The sequence below is a fragment of the Acartia tonsa genome, chromosome 2 (assembly GCF_053477335.1).
Source record: "Acartia tonsa isolate MP-2025a chromosome 2, ASM5347733v1, whole genome shotgun sequence".
Classification (NCBI taxonomy): Eukaryota; Metazoa; Arthropoda; class Copepoda; order Calanoida; family Acartiidae; genus Acartia; species Acartia tonsa.
This window is the reverse complement of record NC_137261.1, coordinates 50,374,018-50,395,049: the sequence shown is the minus strand read 5'-3', so window position 1 is coordinate 50,395,049 and position 21,032 is coordinate 50,374,018. Positions and strand designations below refer to the sequence as shown.

At 31.2% G+C, this 21,032-nt stretch overlaps 1 protein-coding gene across 1 annotated transcript in view; it reads left to right on the top strand.

Annotated features, from left to right (window-relative positions):
- The first annotated feature begins 244 nt into the window (after positions 1-244).
- The window catches only part of LOC145312594 (uncharacterized), a 174,421-nt gene continuing 153,633 nt past the window's right edge, over positions 245-21,032 (top strand). Inside the window, exon 1 of the mRNA XM_080151850.1 lies at positions 245-802. Coding sequence (XP_080007976.1) covers positions 504-802 — 299 coding nt within the window. The 5' untranslated portion in view covers positions 245-503. The remainder of the gene's footprint in view (positions 803-21,032) is intronic.

Here is a 21,032-nt window from a genome sequence, read left to right as displayed (position 1 = left end):
GTATAAGTTATATTCTCCACTGACCTTCCACTCGGGCCCACTTTAAACTCTAAACTCAGCTGTGGACTTTGGTTGGGTTTCATACTTGTTATGCTTGCAGTAGCACAGTATGCTTTATGTTGTAACAGTGGTGTGATTCTTATTGATGCGGGAAACCACCGTAGATGAGCACCTCTACCACCACAACTATTGGGCCTATTGAGAGAAGAAGGAGAGAGAGAGAGAAGTAAAAATAGAGAGACGACGTGAGTGAGTGAGTTGAACAAGTCAGTCTAAATTTACCCTTTGAAGAGTAAAGATACGGCTGCATGCAGCAGTGAAAACACTTTTCCTTAATATAAACAGTGATTTTTTTGTGCTTGTGATTTGTAAAAAGCACAGCGGTCTTTTTTTTTCTAAAAGCTATGCGTGATTTTAATGAATTAATTATGTATCTAGATTGAATGTTAGTGATATTATGATTTTCATGGAAGATTTTACATAAAAAAATAAATAACTTCGCCATGGAAGGTTTAATAGTGAACGCAAACAACAGTGTCCAAGGGCCTAATAATAATAATAATATGGCAGGTGTCCATTCGCAACATCCGCAATACGCTCTTGGCGGTGAGGACACTGTCCGTGTGTCCAGATGCGGCTGTGTGCCCGCATTTTTATATGAGGATGTCCAGCATCCTGATAAGGTTCAGGGAGGTGGAAGTCCCGCCGGGCTTGCGGCCCCAAGTTGGGCCAGAAAGATTCCCCTGTTCGGGCCACTGTGGTGTGTGTCGGGAGCTCAGGGCACTACGAAAGTCAGACGAAGGTAGGGTTTGAAAATTTAGTGACAATTCCATCATTGGTAATAAAAAACGTGAATAATTTAATGTAAAAGTCGTACATATGGGTTTGGAGGGATATATCTTTAAAAAAAGCTTTTTGTCAAAGCAAGAAATTTTTAAAACACATTTTAAATTTTTGCTGATGACTTAGAAAATTGATAACAAAAAGTATAAAATTGCTGTTTGCTCTAAAAAAGATAATTTTAAATAACTTGAATTTAAAAGTTAATTAATTATTGAAAATTTGTTGACAATTTAGCATTTTAAGACTCTATAGCAAGTTTATTTTATGAATTTGCCATAGCAAATTTCATAAGTTCAGAATCTTAAGGATAAGTTTAATAAAACTTCGAGTTCCTAAAAATCCTGTTATTGTTAAAAGATCCGATTTTCTGTTTTGATAAACGATGTTAGTATAAGGTGTCTAAATAAGATTTAATACTAGGCTATTGTGGTTTAGAAACACTGCAAAGATATATTTTCATGAATAAATCTTTCTTAAAGGAATTAATAAATTATTACTTGGATTTAGCCCTAGATTTTCTTATACTCTGATAAAGTGTTGTTCACAGCTGGCTAAAATAACCCCTTTACCCCACCCCCTCTCCTCTTCTACTGGATGAAGAAACTGATTAATTTTTGAGGTCCATATCGGCAACCTAAATTTACGACAAATTTTTATCCTGTATATCCTATATCCATTCTGAAAGACTTTCTTTAAATATTATTGTTGAATTCACATGAAATCTTAAAGGCAAACTTATTTTCACTCAAATATATATGCCTATCAACAAATTAAGTTAGTCTATCAATCTAATTGTATACTTTATATACTTTTAAAAACTTTGAGATGTGATCTTAAAAAATAAAAAAATAAACTTTTCAACTATTGATCTTTTTAACTAAGGAATGACTTTATTCTTCCAAAATAAAAATTGTAATATAACATTGATTGATTAGGTTGACTTGAATTTAAATTTGTTTTTGCCAGTGACTGAAAGCTATTTTAACTACAATGTACTTATTTATTTCCAACCTTTGTCTTTTAGTCTTAAATATTGAATAAGTGAATAAAATTTTTAAAGTGTATGTATAATCTCTGAACAGTGAATACCACATAATTGCCTCTAATATGGTTTCTAAAACTTGGTTATCATGTACTTTTCCAGGAAGGTACATGTCAATGACGTAAATTTTAAAGTTCCATCCCAGTCTTGGTCCCAATATTTTCCTACTTTATCATAATTACATACGTAAGAATTGAGGGGGAAGACAAATTTATCGTCCATTGTACTATACATATCTTTGGTTGCTAATTTATTTCATTTTAGAGAACAAAAGAAAAAATGTCAAATTGGTATAACCCAAAGACACCTAAGATGTTATTTTATTATTTAAACTTTAAAACACTAACAGAAAAGTGCCAGATTAATGACATGTTTTCCAGTATGGCTTAGAAACCGATTAATATCCGCTGGTTCTCAGCCATACTGAAAAATCATAAATAGCATAGGGACCGAAACTTTTTACGAATATTATATTAAAACTGATAAAAAATATACCAGTTTTGCTACCCCGGGCTTTCGGCACCTCGGGGCTTACAAAACCGGTTTTAATTTTTCATTTTAATATCCGTGGTAAATTGTCCATACTATGTTGTGATAAATAACTTTTACTTTATGATTTATTATTTTAATAAATTATTTTTAAAATAAATCTTGAAAAGACTTGTCTAAATTAACAAATTTGGCAAAAACATAAAACTCTAAATAAAAAATCCTTAAAAGGTATATTTAACAATCATAAAATCAACATAAAATGGGTGCAAGATTTATTCTCAGATCTCTGTGTAAGTTTTATCATTTAAATTGATATAATAAACTGAATATGAGCATATCATAAAAATAATGCTAGGCTGCCGCAGGTTGCAGGTTGACTGTGTTTGGCAGCAGATTGTTGAAATAAACTGCGATTCAACTGTGGCAGCAGATTGTTTCAAAATTAAAATAAAAACGACTGGTTAGTAAAAAGTAGAGGTGCCATATTCGGCAACCAGCTGTTATTATGTCGGCTGTGCTTGCAATTTTTACTCAACTTTTTTTTGCGTAAAAATGCCCGGATGGCTATGGTAAAAACTATGCAATACATTCGCGGCTGCTTAGCTTTGTAATAGATTTCATATGAGCATATCATATAAATGCATCTGGACCAAAGAAATGATTCTTTTTGTAATACCAAAAATAAAATGTTTTTATTAGTGTTTACAATTTTTATTGCAGTTTTGTATATTTCTTTCAGCAAAAGTTAGAATTGGGGTTTTAACTCTTGTTCTATCTAGATATAAATATCAAATGATTTTTTGCATATTTAAAATACTATTTTAAAGAAACTTCCTTTTTCAAAGATAAATATAAATTAAGTTAACCCTTTTTTCTAATTTTGAAAAGTTATTTATCGCATCCTATTATAGACAGCTTTCCGCTGATATCAAAATGAAAATTATAAGATTAAAATAAGCTTTGTTTGCCATTGTCCTAATGCTAAGAACCGGTTCTAATTCAGCTGATATTAATCGGTTTCGAAGCGATCCTAGATTATGTGTTTTAGAGATTTTATAATAAGGTTTTTATTTTAAGTTTTTCCATTTTCATATTTTTGCAATATTTGTAAGATTTATTACAAACATACATGTGCATACACACACATACACACACACACACACACACACACTCACTCACATATGCATTCGCCAGTTCATGATAGGGCTAAATGGTTGATTGTCTGCATGGCATTTCCATTGCATGCAGAATACACATGTAAAACAGTTGGGTGGTGGATGATATTTCTTATTTATTTAAGAAATTAAGTTTCTTCAGGGAGGGAGGTGACATTGGGCTGATTATAACAATAGTCAAGAAAGTTTTAAATAACGTTTTTTGGATCAACTGCAGTGCACGGTAAAATATTCCTGGCAACGAATATTTTTAAAAATCTTATTAATTTTAAAGGCTGCTAGCTTCCAAACGACTGAACGTGCTGATCATACCCGCACACCGTTTTAAGCGACATAAGAAGGCCTACAAATAATCTGAAATAGCCATAAATCAATAATGCACAATTATCTCGCAGTCCAGAGAAATGCGCTAAAAATACATATTTTACGCGTGAAGCTTTTTCTGTGCATTATTGGATCTTGGCTATTCTAGATTATTTGCAGGGCTTCTTATGCTTCTTAAAACGGTGTGCGGGAATGATCTGTACGTTCAGCCGTTTGGCAGCTAGCTTTCTTTAAAATTAATAGATTTTTCGAAATATTCGTTACCAGGAATATTTTACCGTCAACTTCAGATGATCCCTTTTTTTTATTCGTTGGCTTGCTAATTTTGGGGACTTTTATTGACTTTTGACAAAGGTTTCAACCACCAATTTTCACCAACAGAAGGAGTAATTTTGTGTATCATTATTGGGGATGTACATAAATTTATCAGCCACTTGTGTAAAGTAAAATTACTGTTTAACTTCATCTTGGCAAATTTAAATTTTATTTCGACCATTGCAAATTAAACAAGGTTTATTTACTTATTCATGACACTATCAAATCGGAATCTAAATAGTATTACAATAATTTCTTTGATATATTGATTATTGATAGTATTCTTATTTTTAATTTTTATTTTTATTCTCTAACAAGTTAAAATTCTATAAAGGTTGAGACATGATTACATGTTAACCATTTTCTTTTTTAATGAAAGATGAATGTTTTCAATCTCCCAACTTTAAAAATCAACTTGACCCTTTGCAAAATGTAGATTTGAGTAAACAAAACAAAGTACAGTTGGAGATTATGTTCCTAGGTCAAATAAGAAAATTATTTAATTATTTTTGAGCAAAACTTTATATTTATGAATACTGGTGTATGCAGAAGTTGTATTTCAAAAATAATAATAATTAGGGTTAGTCCCTCATGTTGCAATACTTTTATGGCTGAAAGAATTGTCTGGTTGTTGTGAAACCTGACATAGCTCAATTAGTTTTTTAAGTTTTATTCTCTTTTTCTTTATTTTTATCATCTATTCCCCCTATTAGAAAAAAAATTACTTGCCCAAGAATCTTTTTATAGTGCCTACCATTTGTCAATTAAAATGTATACTGCCATTGGTAAGTTAGTCTGGGTATCGGCCTATCATTGGTAATTTTATTGTATTACGTCATTTTATATAAACACTATAAAGAGCTTTCTTGTCCAATCGTTGCAGGACATTTAGAAAACTATACAAAAAAATATTTTACGTTTTTATGCTTTGTTATTCAAAACTAGCAGGGTATCAATAAGAAATTTAAAAAAGGAAATACTGTATGTATGTAAACCACAGTCGTAATGCTTATCGAAGATTTACTAAAATTGAAAAATTTTGTCCTCAAATATGTGTGATGACATTTATATGAAAATAAAACCTTAAAATATGTTGTCCTTTAAGGAGTTTTTTTTGTCAATAAAATTGGATAATTTCAGTGCATTTAAATTCCTTCAAAGATCTTTTTTTTTCTATCATGTTTAGATGGATTTTTAGCATGGATAAATCAGGGTAATTCAAGTTATTTACTAAGTTTCCCTTAAGATTTTGTCCAGCCGTTTACGAGATATTCGGAACATACAATAAGCAATACAACTTTCTAAGGTTCGGCATTAGGTAATGACTGTAATACAGGAACATAAAAAAACATGGTTTTAAATTAGGACTATTCTAATATGTCTAAATTTACAATAAATTTTATTGCACCGAATAACATACTTATAGAAAAGCTTCGGTTTTGGAACAATTTTTTTATTCCTTTATCTTTAACTTTAGAGATGTTGTAAAAAGGGAGTTAGTATTTTAGATTAAATTTAAGCTTTTTTGGCTTAATAGATTACTTCATATAGTAAACATTTAAAGTTTGTAAATAATGTCTTTTTTGTGTTTTTTTTTTATTTGAAACTTTATCTTTCATGGGATAGTGGCCTATCACCCCAGAAAAGAGACTAAAACCTGCATAAGACCTATAACAAACTTTACTGAAAAGCACATAGCTATTTAATCAAGAAATTATTAAGCCTCATACAGAAACTCATCCAACAATGTTGATAATTAATTATCAGTATTCTAAAAAGATAAGGGCCTTTAAAAAAAGGTTTGCTCTCAAAAATCTATTAAAAATTCATTTGGTAACTTAAAACTAAAGCCTATAAAATAATATTATAAGGAACACACCCGGTCTGCCACAAAGGACGGGGATATACTTATTTTCAATTTATTTGAATCATTTGATGTTTGTTTATGAACAAACTTGAAAATATGTGGGCTTTGAGTATCCCCCTAGAAAAGGCTAAAAACAATTGTTCTTAGAAATTTGCTCATGTCCTGTAAGGTTTATTTATGTGTTTGTCCTTTAAGATCTCGGTAAACATAGGTCCTGGGATGGCTTTAAGTTATTTTATAATTTATTCAGACTTTTGGGCAGGGTTGGTTTCAGGCTGTTTTTCACTATCTCTTCTCACATTCAGTATGGTATTAATAAACTATTAAGAACATTTAGTCAATATAAACTATTAATTTGCTCTCGTACCAGTCGACTATATGTCAGCTATTACCAATTTTATTAAATGCTGCTTATTCGACATAAACTATGTAACTATAGCTTCACGACTGATAAAAATCGAATAAAATATCTCATTATTTATCCCTAACCTCGGACCTATATATGTATTGGCGCATTTTTAGTAGCGAAGCTACTCTATAATTCACTTTGTCCGTCCGTCAGTCCGTCAGTCAGTCAGTCCGTCAGTCCGTCAGTCCGTAACGCTATGGGGGAAATGGGATTTACTCAGCTCCTATAAAAGATAGAATTCTGAAATTTTTTGACAACATTCCCATCATTAAGGAGCACAATTAACTATAAAACATCACTGGCGGTCGGACGGCTTTTTAGCAGGTTTTAGGCTATTTTTAGATTTTCCACATTTTCCCCCATATCTTTGGTGTTTATGGTCCGATTTTCAAAATTCTTTCAGTTAAAGATATCAAAATTAAATTTTCCGTCGTTTAGAGAAAACAACAATAACGGTCAGACTGCCTTTTTGCAGGTTTTTAGCTATTTTTACATTTTCCACCATATCTTTAGTGTTTATGAACCGATTTTCAAAATTTTTTCAGTTATAGATATCAAAATCAAATTTCCCGTCGTTTGAAGAAAACAACTATGAAGGTCATACTGCCTTTTTGCAGGTTTTTGGCTATTTTATATTTTTTTACATTTTCCCCCATATCTTTGGTGTTTTTAGTCCAATTTTCAAATTTTTTTCAATTACAGATGTTAAAATTAAATTTCCCGTCGTTTGAAGAAAACAACAATAATGGTCAGACTGCCTTTTTGCAGGGTTTTGGCTATTTTCAAATTTTTTACATTTTCCCCCATATCTTTGGGGTTTATGATCCGATTTTCAAAATATCTGTTTTAGATATCAAAATTAAATTTCCCGTTGTTTGAAGAAAACAACCATGACGGTCATTCCCATCCACGAAATTTTGTGCTTTGCTACTTATGGATGTTGTCATCCTTGTTTTTATATGATTTACCGAAAAAATGCTAAACCGTTATAATGGCCTTTTTTTTAATGGTGGTTGTGTGTCTCGAAAGTGAACCTTTTCGGCACTTTTGTATGCCGTGACTTGCCCCTCCGTGGTATGCTAATTTCTACACGGATATCAGTTCTAAATATTACATATATAAATTCAGAGAGAGGGATCAATATTCTGAAATTGTTTATAGTGATGCTCTTTAAAAAGATTTTGTTTATGTCTGGGAAAACTATAATACACTAAACTATTTCGTTGCTTTTTTACTGCTTACCGCTTGTTATTGTACTCAAATATAAAAAAATAACAATTTTATATCCCTAATGACATTTTTTGACAGTCAAAAAAGTTGTAGACAAACTATAGTTCTCTTATGATTTCAAGAACTACTGAACTGATTGATTTATTATTTTTAGGGTAGCTTTACATTGGCCTTTGAATGGTTCTATGGTATTTTTCTGCTCTTAACTACCTTTCTAAAAACATGGATGCTAGTGGCGCAGCCGCTAGTTTATGTCAAATAATATAAGTTAGAATACAAATACACTAACATCAAATAGTTAAGATGATTATTTATTCCAATTCCATTTCTAAACCGACCCTCCCCCCCCCCCTCCTTCTCCCTGGAATATTATTTTATCCGACTCATGTTTGTTTTGCTGGCTCATACTTTCATAAAAATACCCCGCGCCAAGTGCACAATTTTCTATCAAAACAACTCGCCGCTAGCCATCCCTGTTGAATCTGAAAGAATTGTGCTGACATTAATTTTCAATGATTTATGACGACTATATAGTGCTTAATAAAAGTGGGTATGGCTGACATTGCAAGTGAAAGCACCCTGCCATACACATCCAAGGGTAGTGGTTTAACCCCTCCTCGAAACTTTAAAATCCCTCATTTTCCCCTCCCAGAATATACCAAATATACATTAAATTATCCCCTAACGCCTTCAAAACCCTAATTTTACCACCCTCAAAAAGCTTGGACGTTCCTGCACACTGCCAAGGTCATGTTATAGTTTTTTACAGATATTAGGCCTGATTTTTAATCTCCATTTTTTCAATACTGAACATTATTATCAGAAACATAAACATTGCATTAATAACAATGACGTTTTTATTACTGTGTTGTAATGATTATATAATACCAGCGTCATAGTTTCACAGGGACGCGACACGCCCCCTTTCTTGCAAAATATGAAACTTTACCTTTTGTTTTGATTTGTCAATTTTTTATTATGTTTTTTAAAGAATGGTATTTTAAATGCATTAATAGTGAGAAAGACACTGAATTCATCGTCCATTGTCTTAACCTTTAAATCCCTGGATAAATGATATAATGTTTAAGCGTTTAATTTGAAGAATTTGGGCACCATATTGCACCCAGGGATATAAAGGGATAAGACAATGACAGATAAATTTATATACATCCCCAGTAATGATAATCAAAGTTACCCTTTCTGTAGATTACAATTAGTGGTTGAAACGTCTGGACACTTAACCTAAAGATCCAACCAAACAAAATTTAATAAAAGTCCCAAAAGATGCTGTGCCAAATAATTAGAAAACTTTAATAAAGAACTTTGGGGACTAGTGTAATGAACAACCCAGAGTCCCCTACCTCCCTGTATTGCATCACTATGTTCTATCAAGGAACAAAGGGACGGGCCTTTTATAAGCTTCATTTATGCCATTGACATATTTTGTTCATTTTATGGGTTGTTTTTTCTTTCTTCTTTTTTCTTCTCCTTTCTTCAAAGAAACTAGAAAGCTCGTGACGAAGCCACAGATTTAGTCAAGTCGAAAATTATTTTTTCTATTCATTTATATATCCCTGTATTTCATGTTTTATCCTATAACTGTCCAAAGATTAGGGTTTACGTAATTTTATAACATTATTAAAGTTAATTATAACCCTATTCTAATAATGATAATAGGCTTTAATTGAAAACAAGGAATATGTATTTAGTTGCAAAGTTACGAATTAGTGTTTTGTCCTTTTTTTTTGGACAATTCAAGTCATTGTATTATTACAGAACTAGGTTTTAGGGAAGATATAAAAAAGCCTAAAACCACCAAAAAACTTTAGTCTGATGTGAATTAGGCTAAAACCATACCAGGACCTATGTGAAGCTTTCATAAAATGGATAACCCAATCGGTTCAGAAGCTATTGCAATTTTAAAGTACAGACTTAAAAACCTTACTACTTTATATAATAGGATATGCAATTTAGACATACCCCCTGTTTTTATATAATTACAAAAATATGCTAACTTTATAATCCATAGTTCTTTCCCTGTAGCCTTTTTATTAGTTGTGTTCCAAAATGTCTTCCCAGCTTTTAAAATGTTGGCAAGTCCTGATTTTAATTTAAGATAGATGCAGTAAATGCTAAATCAAATCATATCTCAAAGATGGGCCCTTAAAAATTTTATAAATACTCAAAATATTATCCCTTTGATTCCTGACTGAGCATGGTAATAAGTTGCACCTGTTTATATGCCAAGACATTTCCTCTACTTTTATTGATGTCACCCACCTGATATAGCACCAGTAGAAAACATTTTTGATGTCTTTAGTTATGACGCGACGTCGGGCCGAGATTCGAACCTAACACCTTCCCGACAACTAGTGGATGTACTACATGTTACTTATTAAGTGATACTGTTTATTGCCAATTTTCTGGTTTCTTTCAGAAAAGCAAAGTGTTTTATTTATAGAAAAATAACTGAAATTTTTTGTAATTTTTGTAATATTTAAGGATTAGGCCTAACTGAGTAAATGGTTTAAGGTTTTATTTAAGAGAGTTACGAGGAGAGTGAATAAAGTTGGATATGAGCATTCATACATTACTGCGGATATTATAAAGAAGCAAATTGGGCCATATTAAAAATATTAAGCTTATAACTATGATTCTATTATTAAGTAAAAGAATTATTTTGTATCTTGTAAACGACTATTCATTCCACAATTTATCATCAAGTTCAATATCGTGTCAGGCCATGAGGCCCATGAGAAAATTTACAAATGGGGGTTGGTTAATCCCAAAGAAACTATAAACTAAGACAATGAAAAAATTAAAAGTTTAAAACACGGGGAATGTATTGGCCAATAAACAGGTCAATTTGCACAATATAACTAATATCTTTCAACAAAAAATACATATCAAGGGTTTAACTTAAAATTGAAAATTTAAGAATTATAAAACAACCAGTAGATTCGCCTCTAGCTTCCAGGGCTGGCTCTGTTTTCGAATGAGTATGCAGAAAAATTAGCCTAAATAAATCTTTACCATGAGCAAAATGAAGCTTTCCTAAAATGTAGAACTCAATTAGACAAATAGTTACAATGGACTTAATGAACAGAAAAAAGAACCCTACTTTTTAAAAATTATAATATTTGTAAAATGTTGTAAGAACTTATTGGTATCAGTTTTGGCTCTAACTTAGTTGTGCATCAAACAGTCAAAGTCTTCTTTTTTATTTACTTTTTATTTACTGCATCTTTGTTTGGATTATCTGTAAAGGTAGACTCTATAGAGTAGCTATTATACAATTAGGGCACGTGTATCTAGGTCTGTACGTTATTTAGTAACTCTATTTTTTATCTGGTTGTTTAGATTTATACTATTCACGCAGTCTCATATATTTTCTATAATATTATTTCTCCAGTTTGCTGTCAATTCTTAATCATTTGTAGATCATTGCTGATTTGTTTATTATTTATAAAATAAATATATAAACATAGATGAAAAATCCAGACAACTACAAGTTAAAGTGGCAGGCACCTTTATTTTTTAAAAAATTGCTTCCACTCTTTTAGCGACTTGGCTATGTTTATATTTTACGACCCTGTTGGCTGATTTTCAAAGACTCAATTGAAAGTTGACACACAGGGTCCCCACCCCTTGAGTAGAGTTACATATAGCTCGTTCCACCTCTATTCTTTTATTTAAATATTCATGACTATTAACTGTTCAACCTTCAGATATAATCTTGACTTTTAAGGGATAGATGCACAAGTTTATCTTTGTATTTCTCAAGGATACAGGCATAGGACAATGCAAGATAAATTAAACCTACCCGTCATAAAACTATGTTGATCCCTAATGTTGATAAACAAATTTTCCCCTTCTGTAGTTTAAATTAATGGTTCAAACTTTTAGACACTCAGCTTGATGAACCAAAAAATTTTATTGAAAAAAAGTTGTTAAGCCAACGAATGAGAAAATGTTATTATGAAACTTTGGGTAATAGTGTAATAAACAGCACAATGTTCCCTTCCTCCCTTTTTGAAATTATTTTCATAGAATCTATCGAGGGAAATATTAATTTATCTATGATTTCCAGATCCCTGTGTCCCTGGATTTATCTATGTATTTGTTGATTATTTACGAGGTGTAAGAATAGAAGCAAAAAATATAAACTTGGCAGTTTAGAATGAGCAGGGAGCAAGGACATAAATTCAGATGTTTTAATCAATTTAAATTCATTACAATGGGCAAGAAAACTTACCTCCCCCCCCCCCCAATTAAAAATAATAAAATAAGGGGGATTTAGTTTTTCTGCCTGTGGAGCTATCCAGTATCCAATAAACTAACCTAACCTGACATACAGTAATAAACAAACCAACGAAAAACTGCCTTCCCCTGCCCCTTATTAAAAATAGGAATGTTGGAGGTCTTTGATCAACAAGGCACTTTGAGGGAAAACGCTACTTTAAAACCCAATTTAAACATCAATTGAAATAGTATAGCATTTTCCAGCACGGCTTCGAAGCCCATTAGTATCCGCTGGATTAGACCCAGTTCTCAGTCATACTAAAAAGCTGTTTATAATACGCGGAAAGCTGTCTATAATATTATGATACGATAAATAAAATAACTAGTAATGGATTATGCGAAATTACCGTATTAGTTTATTTCGTAGTAATATCCTTAATCTAAAATGAAACATAATGTTTAAGTCTTTAAAAATATAAAAAAGCCCTCAGCCCACCACCTTTCCTTCTGGCAACGATTATACTTTTAATCTCAAAATTATTCCATGAGTTTTTGATACCCTAATATTACAGTTGATTTATTAAGTATTTAGGGTTGCTTTTGTGCTGTAATATCACTACTTTTAAGTTTCTTAGGAATGGTATATAAACTGTTTGATGTTTTGAAAGCTTTATTGGCAAAACCCAAGTTAGACTAAATTACCCCACCTCTATAATATGCTTGGATTAGGTTAATTTTTTATTATAGCACAGTTTATTTAGAATTAAAGCATGTCCAAACATAACAACTCTTACGTGAAATGACTACAACATTCTTGTTTGTTAATTTCTTAACTATTTTAAGCAATTGAATTGTTAAGGGGGGGGGGGAGGGGGGAGTTAGAGTATCTTAAGTGGAAAAATACGATTACGCCTCTTTATTTTGTCACAGGCGACAGTAACTAAAATTATTATCGGCCAATCTTAAAATGCCTATTAAGATACGGGGGATTCCTGTATATCATAGAAGCTTTCTGTTGACATAGTATTTCAAGTGATACTGTTGACAGTAGTACTAATCGCCTATTTAAGCACTCATCTAACATGAAACTCAATAATTATGATGTTATAATCAGTGATCTTAAGGTATACTGTAATGGGCGATGAACAGATGTACAACCTCATATAATAAACTATATTTCAACTTCTGTAAATTAAAATCACAGGTGTAAAAGTCTTGACACTCGTTGAATTAAACAATAAAGATTTAATAAAGTCCCCAAAATTTAAATCCAACTAACTAGTGAAGATATTTAGAAAATTGTTAAAACAGTATAATATACAGTCCAATGTCGCCTCCCACTTAGGGTTATTTATTCCAATGTCGAGATAATAACAAAACTATAGTTTAGCATGTAGGAATTACGAACGGTATTATGATAAAAGTCAAAACATTAAGTAGGGGATTATATGCTTGTTTACATGGTCAACCTAATTTTAAAGACTTATAAACAATGCGTGGCAGCCGCGCGTCAGCTACCAGTAAACCGCAGTAAATCTGATTTTTAAAATTCGGTTTGATGACCTTAAATATGGCGATGCAGTCATTTTTAAGCACCCTATGGGGCAGATGTTAAACCTTATCATAAATATTTTCAAAGAAACGAAAATGAATGTCAAAAAATTAGATTACTTTTCATAAAAAAAGTATTATTAGGATAATTTATCCAAAATAGCATTTTTCAATTTGATTTAATTCTTTATCAGAAAGAACATTTCAAAACAAACCCCTAACATCTAGTGGATGGGTTAGCCTTATCTCTGTTAGCCTCAGTTTTTTTTTGATAATATGTAATATGTATAATATTTTTTAATATCTCTGTTTTGCAATATATTTGATATGTTATCTTTATATAGGTAGATGCATAGTTATTATTTGAATGCTGAGGGGCAAACTAAATGTATATTTATAATATAGATAATGGTGTCTCTTCACTTACGCAATGACAATATACAATTTTAAACTCCATATTATCGCAACAGCATAAATTATTTACTTCATTATTATCTATAAACCATAAAAATAACACTTCTAAATAATTGATCATTTTTGTCTTTTTTGCGAATATAAAATTTAATATGAATTGAAATATTTTACTTGAATGTTGGACCAGATTTTCATATTTTTTTTTTATAAAGTAATACTTTTAGCTGTCTAAAATCCCTCATTGAACGAAATGACCAATAAATTATGTCAATATTAGCTAGCTAAATTGACGACAAAATTTTACCCTATCAATATATCCACATATATCCTATCTCCTTTACTAGATGAGTGTGAATATAAGCGGAAGTAAATACACACTAACTGTAGTATATAGTGTGCTTTGTTTTAAACATTAAAATAAGGGCATAAATAACAATTTTAAACAGTAAAATTGTTTTGCTATGCCTTCAGCCTCAAGGGGCTTCCAATTAAAGGGGTCCGAAACCTCAAAAATAAAAAAAATAAATATTTTATGAACAGATGTTAAAGGAAAGACTGGAATAAAGCTTTTTTTCTTTTTTTATTTACGTAAATAAATTATTTTCAGAATATATGTTACTAGTTTTTTTATGATTTAGATTTTTGTTAGCAGAGATAACAATTTCATAATACTAATTACAAAAGGATTATATCCTTTTATTATTTTAAAAGATTTCTATATAATGTGAACGGTAACTATTTCATTTCTTGGACGCATGGTCATTTCCTTTAATAGAGTAGCAGCGATTATAAAAAAGCAGGTACAACAACAACGACGTAATGATATTCATTTTTGAGGTCAGTTGCCTGCAGGGCACATACACTGCGAACAGCTGTGCAATCAATGGCGCAAAAAATCATTGCTTTCATTATCCAATTTTTCAGATTCGCTTTTTTAAAAACAAAACTTGTCTTTCCCTACAATTTTCATCTTAGAATGACGCTTTTGATCTTATTTTTATATTTTGATGTAAGTAACACTTAGTCAATTGCAATTTTTATTTTCAGGTATGTCACTTGTAACCCGCGGACATCAGGGAACACCCACATTCTACTTTGATAAAGTCATTTACATCCAGATCAAATCTTTAGTATTTGGGGATACAGGGATAGGTAGATAGGAGATAAAATACTACAGGGATACGCCAATGGAAGATATATCTGTCAGCTTGTCCACTTTTCATGTGCAAATATTTAATTATCTCATATCTATTAATGAATATATTATTACTTGGATGTTACACCAGATTTTCACGTTCCCTATGTGAAACTTGTAGCTAGGTAAGGAAACGATTCCCCCATATTTTACCGTATCCTCTTCCCTCCCACTGGATGAACGAACAGACCAATAAATTATTTCTACCTAAATTGACGACAAATCCTTCTCTCACAATATTCATGTATATTCTAAATCCTTTTATATATCTTACCATTATTTCAACCTTTAAAGTATTATTTCTTTATCCCTAGGATACAAGGGCGTTGTTGCTTTTATTTGAAGGGGGTGGAGGGATAAAAAAGGCCACCTAAGTTATCTATCCCCCATACATACATAGAGCTGGGCAACACGTAATAAAATGATTAAGAATTGGCACAGTAGATAAAGAAGGGATGACAAGGGTGGTTCTAAAGTGTTGCCATACACAAACAAATTATTTTTCAAAGCACAAAACCATGAAAAGTAAAGTAATGAATTGCTATCACAATTACTCACAATTTTCCTTTTTTTAAACTGAATGATTGTAACATATAAAAAAATCAAAAAGTAGATGATTTTGATATGTATCAATAAAGCTTTAAGCGGAGGTAACTTGTTTCTATATGAAATAAAAACCTATTATTTAAAGTACAGTAAATTTTTTTTTGTCTAAAGCTTAAGATCTCAATAACTACTGAGCCGATTGGGTTCTTTCTATAATAGAAGCTTCACATAGGATGGCTTTAAGTTTAAACTTGAGTCACAGATAAGATAGATTTAGGTTATTTTTCTGCCCTTTCTTCTTCCTTCAACAACAGAGCCCTATATTCTTGGGGCGTAGCCACTAGTATGTTACAAAGCATTTTATGATGCATTACATGAACACCCATAGTTTGGTAGCCAGCTTACATTCAATGGTATGCAATCAGAACTAGGGACAGACATTCATACATTTCAATACATTTTAGTTACGTCATGTTTTGAATAAATTTTAAAACTTTATTTCCATTCCCTTTACCATTATTTTGGTGAATCTATGTTAAAATCATTTTAAACCTACACCAAATCCATTATGTAAAATGGTAGGTTATTTGTCTGTAGCTTAAAATTTCGAAAACTGTCAAACCGAATAAGTTCTCAATTCTTTGAAAGTTTCACATAGGTCTTGGGTTGGTTTCAGGCTATTTAAGTCCTTGAATGATTTTAAGCTATGTTTTTTTTTAGCAATCCCTACTTCTTTTGTGAATCTTGATCTCTGTGGATGTATTCCAATATTGAATTTAAGTTATGATTCGACACAATTGCCTCGGTTTGTTTTCAACGTCATCATTTCGTATACACACAGAGAAAGGAATCAAAATTCAGTGGTTTTAACTCATTTTCATGATGTTTGTATTAATGTTGTTTTTAGAAGGTATGTTATCTAATCTAAATAATAAAGTAACAGGACCGAAGTATCTCTCTAACCCCTCAACCGATATGGTTCTCCTTTTCTATGTAGCTTTATAGGTCCTGGGAAGGTTAATAACTATTTTTGGGGGAGGATACCACAACTGAAAAATTTGGGGTTACGAATTCAACTCCCACCATATTAAGTTTTCCTAAAGACCTCTAGGGGCGAAACCGCTAGTTAAAAAACTAAAGAAGATCAAAAAATGGGAAAAGCGTGAATTAAACCAAACATGATTTAAAACGTTTAAAAGCTGTATAAATCTATCTTTGTCCAATACGATTAACAAATTTGAAATATCATAAAACAAATTATACGAAATCAAAAGGTCTTTTTCTTTTTGTTCAACAAGAAGGATTTTATTAATGTTTGCGTAGCCATTCTTTACTTTAAAAAATATTTTTTTAGTATAATTTTGTTAATTTGAAAGTAAAAATCTTTATTTTTCAATTTGTTTAATGAAGTTATGATATTATCAAAAAATAACAGTTACATAATCATTAAATCTCACCCAAAACCAGGATTAAGCAATCAGAGGTCTAGAGATAATACCTGCCTTTTAGATATTTCATTAAAACAATACTTTTCAATATTTAGTGTATGTTCGTTAGTTTGGCCGTTCTTTCGGAGCTTTACTTTTTTTTTATACATATTGTTCTTAATTTTCAAACCTATTTGTAAATAATCCAGGGAGTGAGGGAACAATGGACTGTTCATTATACTAGTCCCCAAAGTTTTATAATTACGTTGGCTTAACAACCTTTGAGATTTTAATTGAATTTTATTGGTTGGTTTATTTAGTTAACTGTCTAAAAAATTTTTAACACTATTTGTAATCTACAGCAGGGGTAATTTTGTGTATTATCATTGGGAATGTACATAAATTTATCGGCTACTGTCTTATCCCTTTAGATCCCTGAATTAATCTCAACACAACAACACAGCAAAAAATCATTAATACATTCCATTCCTAACAATTCTCACTTTTGTCTCAAAAACTCAATAAAAATAGATGATTCAATCTTTTCACTACACGGATAAAAAAATAGATGAACTTGTCAAAAAATATGGAATAAAAATATTCAATTTCTTTAGTCCAGTAATAACCTAGGTTAGGTAGGTTAGTTCAGTAATAAAGGATTGTATTTTTGAACAATTTTTCCTTTGATGTAATTGCCAACTTTTTAAAAATAGCAAAGCTACTCTATAAGTCACGTTGTCTGTCTTTCCGTCCCTCAGTCGGTCCGTAACGCTATGGTGTAAACGTGATTTTCTCGGCTCCTAATCAAGACAGACAGCTATAATTTTCAGGGATATTTAAAGGAAAAATTATAAGGTTAAAAAAAGTTTTGTTAGCCCATTGTATAAATTTTAAGATTGTTAATTTTTTATTAATTGGAAAAATAATTGTAATACGATGCTAAACATGATTTTTTAGTACGACTGAGAACTGGTTATAATCCAGCGGATATTGATCGGTTTCGAAGCCATACTGGAAAGTCAATTCCTTTGTTCCTGAATAGGCCCTGGCTATTAAACTGGTCATTTTTTGTTTTCCGACCATAAAAACTGCTGATTGAGCTCTTTAGAACATTGTAAAATAAAACTAGAATTGAAATAATGGGTGTTGCTCAACCTCAGTTGGATTTTATTTGCCTTTTATTAGCACCATTTACCTACAGTTTTCTATTGTTTTATGAGTGGGCTTAATAGAAATAATTTTACCAATTTGAAACGGTTGTAAACCCCATACAACAACAAAAGCGTAATTACTTCTAAATAACATTTAAAATTAATTTGGGTATTATTTAAACAATTAACAAAACAGGCAAACAAAGATTTAAGTCGAGAATTCAGAATTAGAAACAAATCTTAGTATAATAAATGTATAAGTATAGATGTATAATTTAGACAACTACCTGGATCCAGTTTTTGGGACATTTCTCGTCTGCTTGCAAATTGTTTGACTTCTTGACTTGACTATGTTAATATTTCCGACGCTATAGGCTGATATTCAAAGACCCAATTGAAAGTCGGCTCAGAGTCCACGAGGTGGGCATATACAGTTATTTAATCCATTCCTCTCTATTATTTCACTTTAATCTACGCGTTTTTAAGTGAATTTTATTACTAAATTTTATGATAAACAAGGATGACAACATCCATAAGTAGCGAAGCACAAAAAATCGTCGATGGGAATACGTATAGGTAGATTTAAAAGGTTTTTACTAAAATCAAGAATAGATTTATTGAATAAAATAAACATGAAACCTTGTTTTATTTTGCATGATGACGATGGTCAAAGTAAATTATATTTAAGATGCTCATAACAATGGGAAAAATTATTTTGAAACTGATATCCCATAAAAGTTTGAAAATTGCATCAAAATAAACAAAGATATGGGGAAATATGTAAAACATATAAAAATAGCCAAAAACCTGATAAAAGGCAGTCTGGCCGTCATGGTTGTTTTACTAAAACGACAAAAAAATTATTTTTTAAATCCTTAACTTAAAAAATTTGGAAAATCGGACCATATACACTGAAGATATGGAAAAAAGTGTTAAAAATATAAAAATAGCCTAAAACCTGCCAAAAAGGCAGTCTGGCCGTCATGGTTATTTTGTTTAAAAGACGGGAAATTTAATTTTGATATCTATAACTGAAAAATTTTGAAAATCGGACTATAAACACTGAAGATATGGAGAAAAATGTTACATATATATAAAACAGCCTAAAACCTGCTAAAGAGGCAGTCTGGCCGTCAAGATTGTTTTCTTTAAAAGACGGGAAATTTAATTTTGATATCTATAACTGAAAAAATTTTGAAAATCGAACCATAAACACTAAAGATATGGAGAAAAATGTGAAAAATATAAAAATAGCCTAAAACCTGCTAAAAAGGCAGTCTGGCCGTCAAGATTGTTTTCTTTAAAAGACGGGAAATTTAATTTTGATATCTATAACTGAAAAAATTTTGAAAATCGAACCATAAACACTAAAGATATGGAGAAAAATGTGAAAAATATAAAAATAGCCTAAAACGTGCTAAAAAGGCAGTCTGGCCTTCATGGTTGTTCCTTTAAACGACGGGAAATTTCATTTTGATATCTGTAACTGAAAAAATTTTGAAAATCGGACCATAAACACTGAAGATATGGAGAAAAATGTGAAGAATATAAAAATAGCCAAAAACCTGCTAAAAATCGGTCCGAACGCCAATGATGTTTTATAGTCAATTGTGCTCCTTAATGATGGGAATGTTGTCAAAAAATTTCAGCATTCTATCATTTATAGGAGCTGAGTAAATCCCATTTCCCCCATAGCGTTACGGACTGACTGACGGACTGACGGACTGACGGACGGACAAAGTGAATTATAGAGTAGCTTCGCTACTAAAAAAGTTAATAAGCATTCTGACCTTTAAAACTAAAACAGTAATCATATTTAATATTAGAACTCAGAAGTTAATAGATATAATTAATTATTTTGAGGGAGTAATTTGCCTTCATCGTATGATAATGATAATTAAGAAATCATTAGTGTTTTAATAATAAAATTTTTAAATATTTTGTATATTATATTTTGGTGGTCTTAAAAAAATTAAGATTGTCAGGGAGGGAGATGACATCTGGGTGTTTATACCACTAGTACCAAAAGTCTTATAATGACGTTTTCTTATTGATTGGCTTAACAACCTTGGGGACTTTTATTGCATATGATTTGTTGGTTCATTTAGTTGAGTGTTCAAACGTTTTAACCACTTATTGTAATCTACCCACAGTAGGGTTAATGTCATAATGGGGATGTACAATGATCTATCGCCCATTGTCTTGTCTCTTTAGATCCTTGAATATAGTTCTCATTCTTTCTTTTAACCAACTCATTCATTTGTCTTCAAACAATATAAGATTAGAAAATCAATATGATACATATTTTTACGGCTATTACACATACCTATCAGCATGAAATTGTAGTCACAATACCATTTGTAGAATTTAGATTCTGTTTTACTTTTTAATATTGGTCATAATTATTGCTTAGATATGGACCAATTCAACATATAACTTATTAGCGGAGGCGCTCTGCTTTTTAAAAGGTCGAAAGAGAGAAGCAAATTAGCCGTAAACCACCCTAAGACATGTGCAAATCTTTCCTAAAAATGAAAAAAGGCCTTCATTGGAAAATAGTAATTTATCTCCTACTGACATATCCCTGAATCTCTGATGTGCGTAAGTGCATGTTTGAAATAAATAAAAAAAAACAAGTGGGTGGTAGCAGGGAGGTAGAGGACATTTGGGCTGTTTATTACACTAGTCCCCAAAGTTTTATAATGACGTTTTTTTATTCGTTGTATTAACAACTTCGTTGACTTTTTAAAATTTTGGTTTGTTGGTGTCCAAGCGTTTCTACTACTAATTTTAATCTACAGAAAGGTTA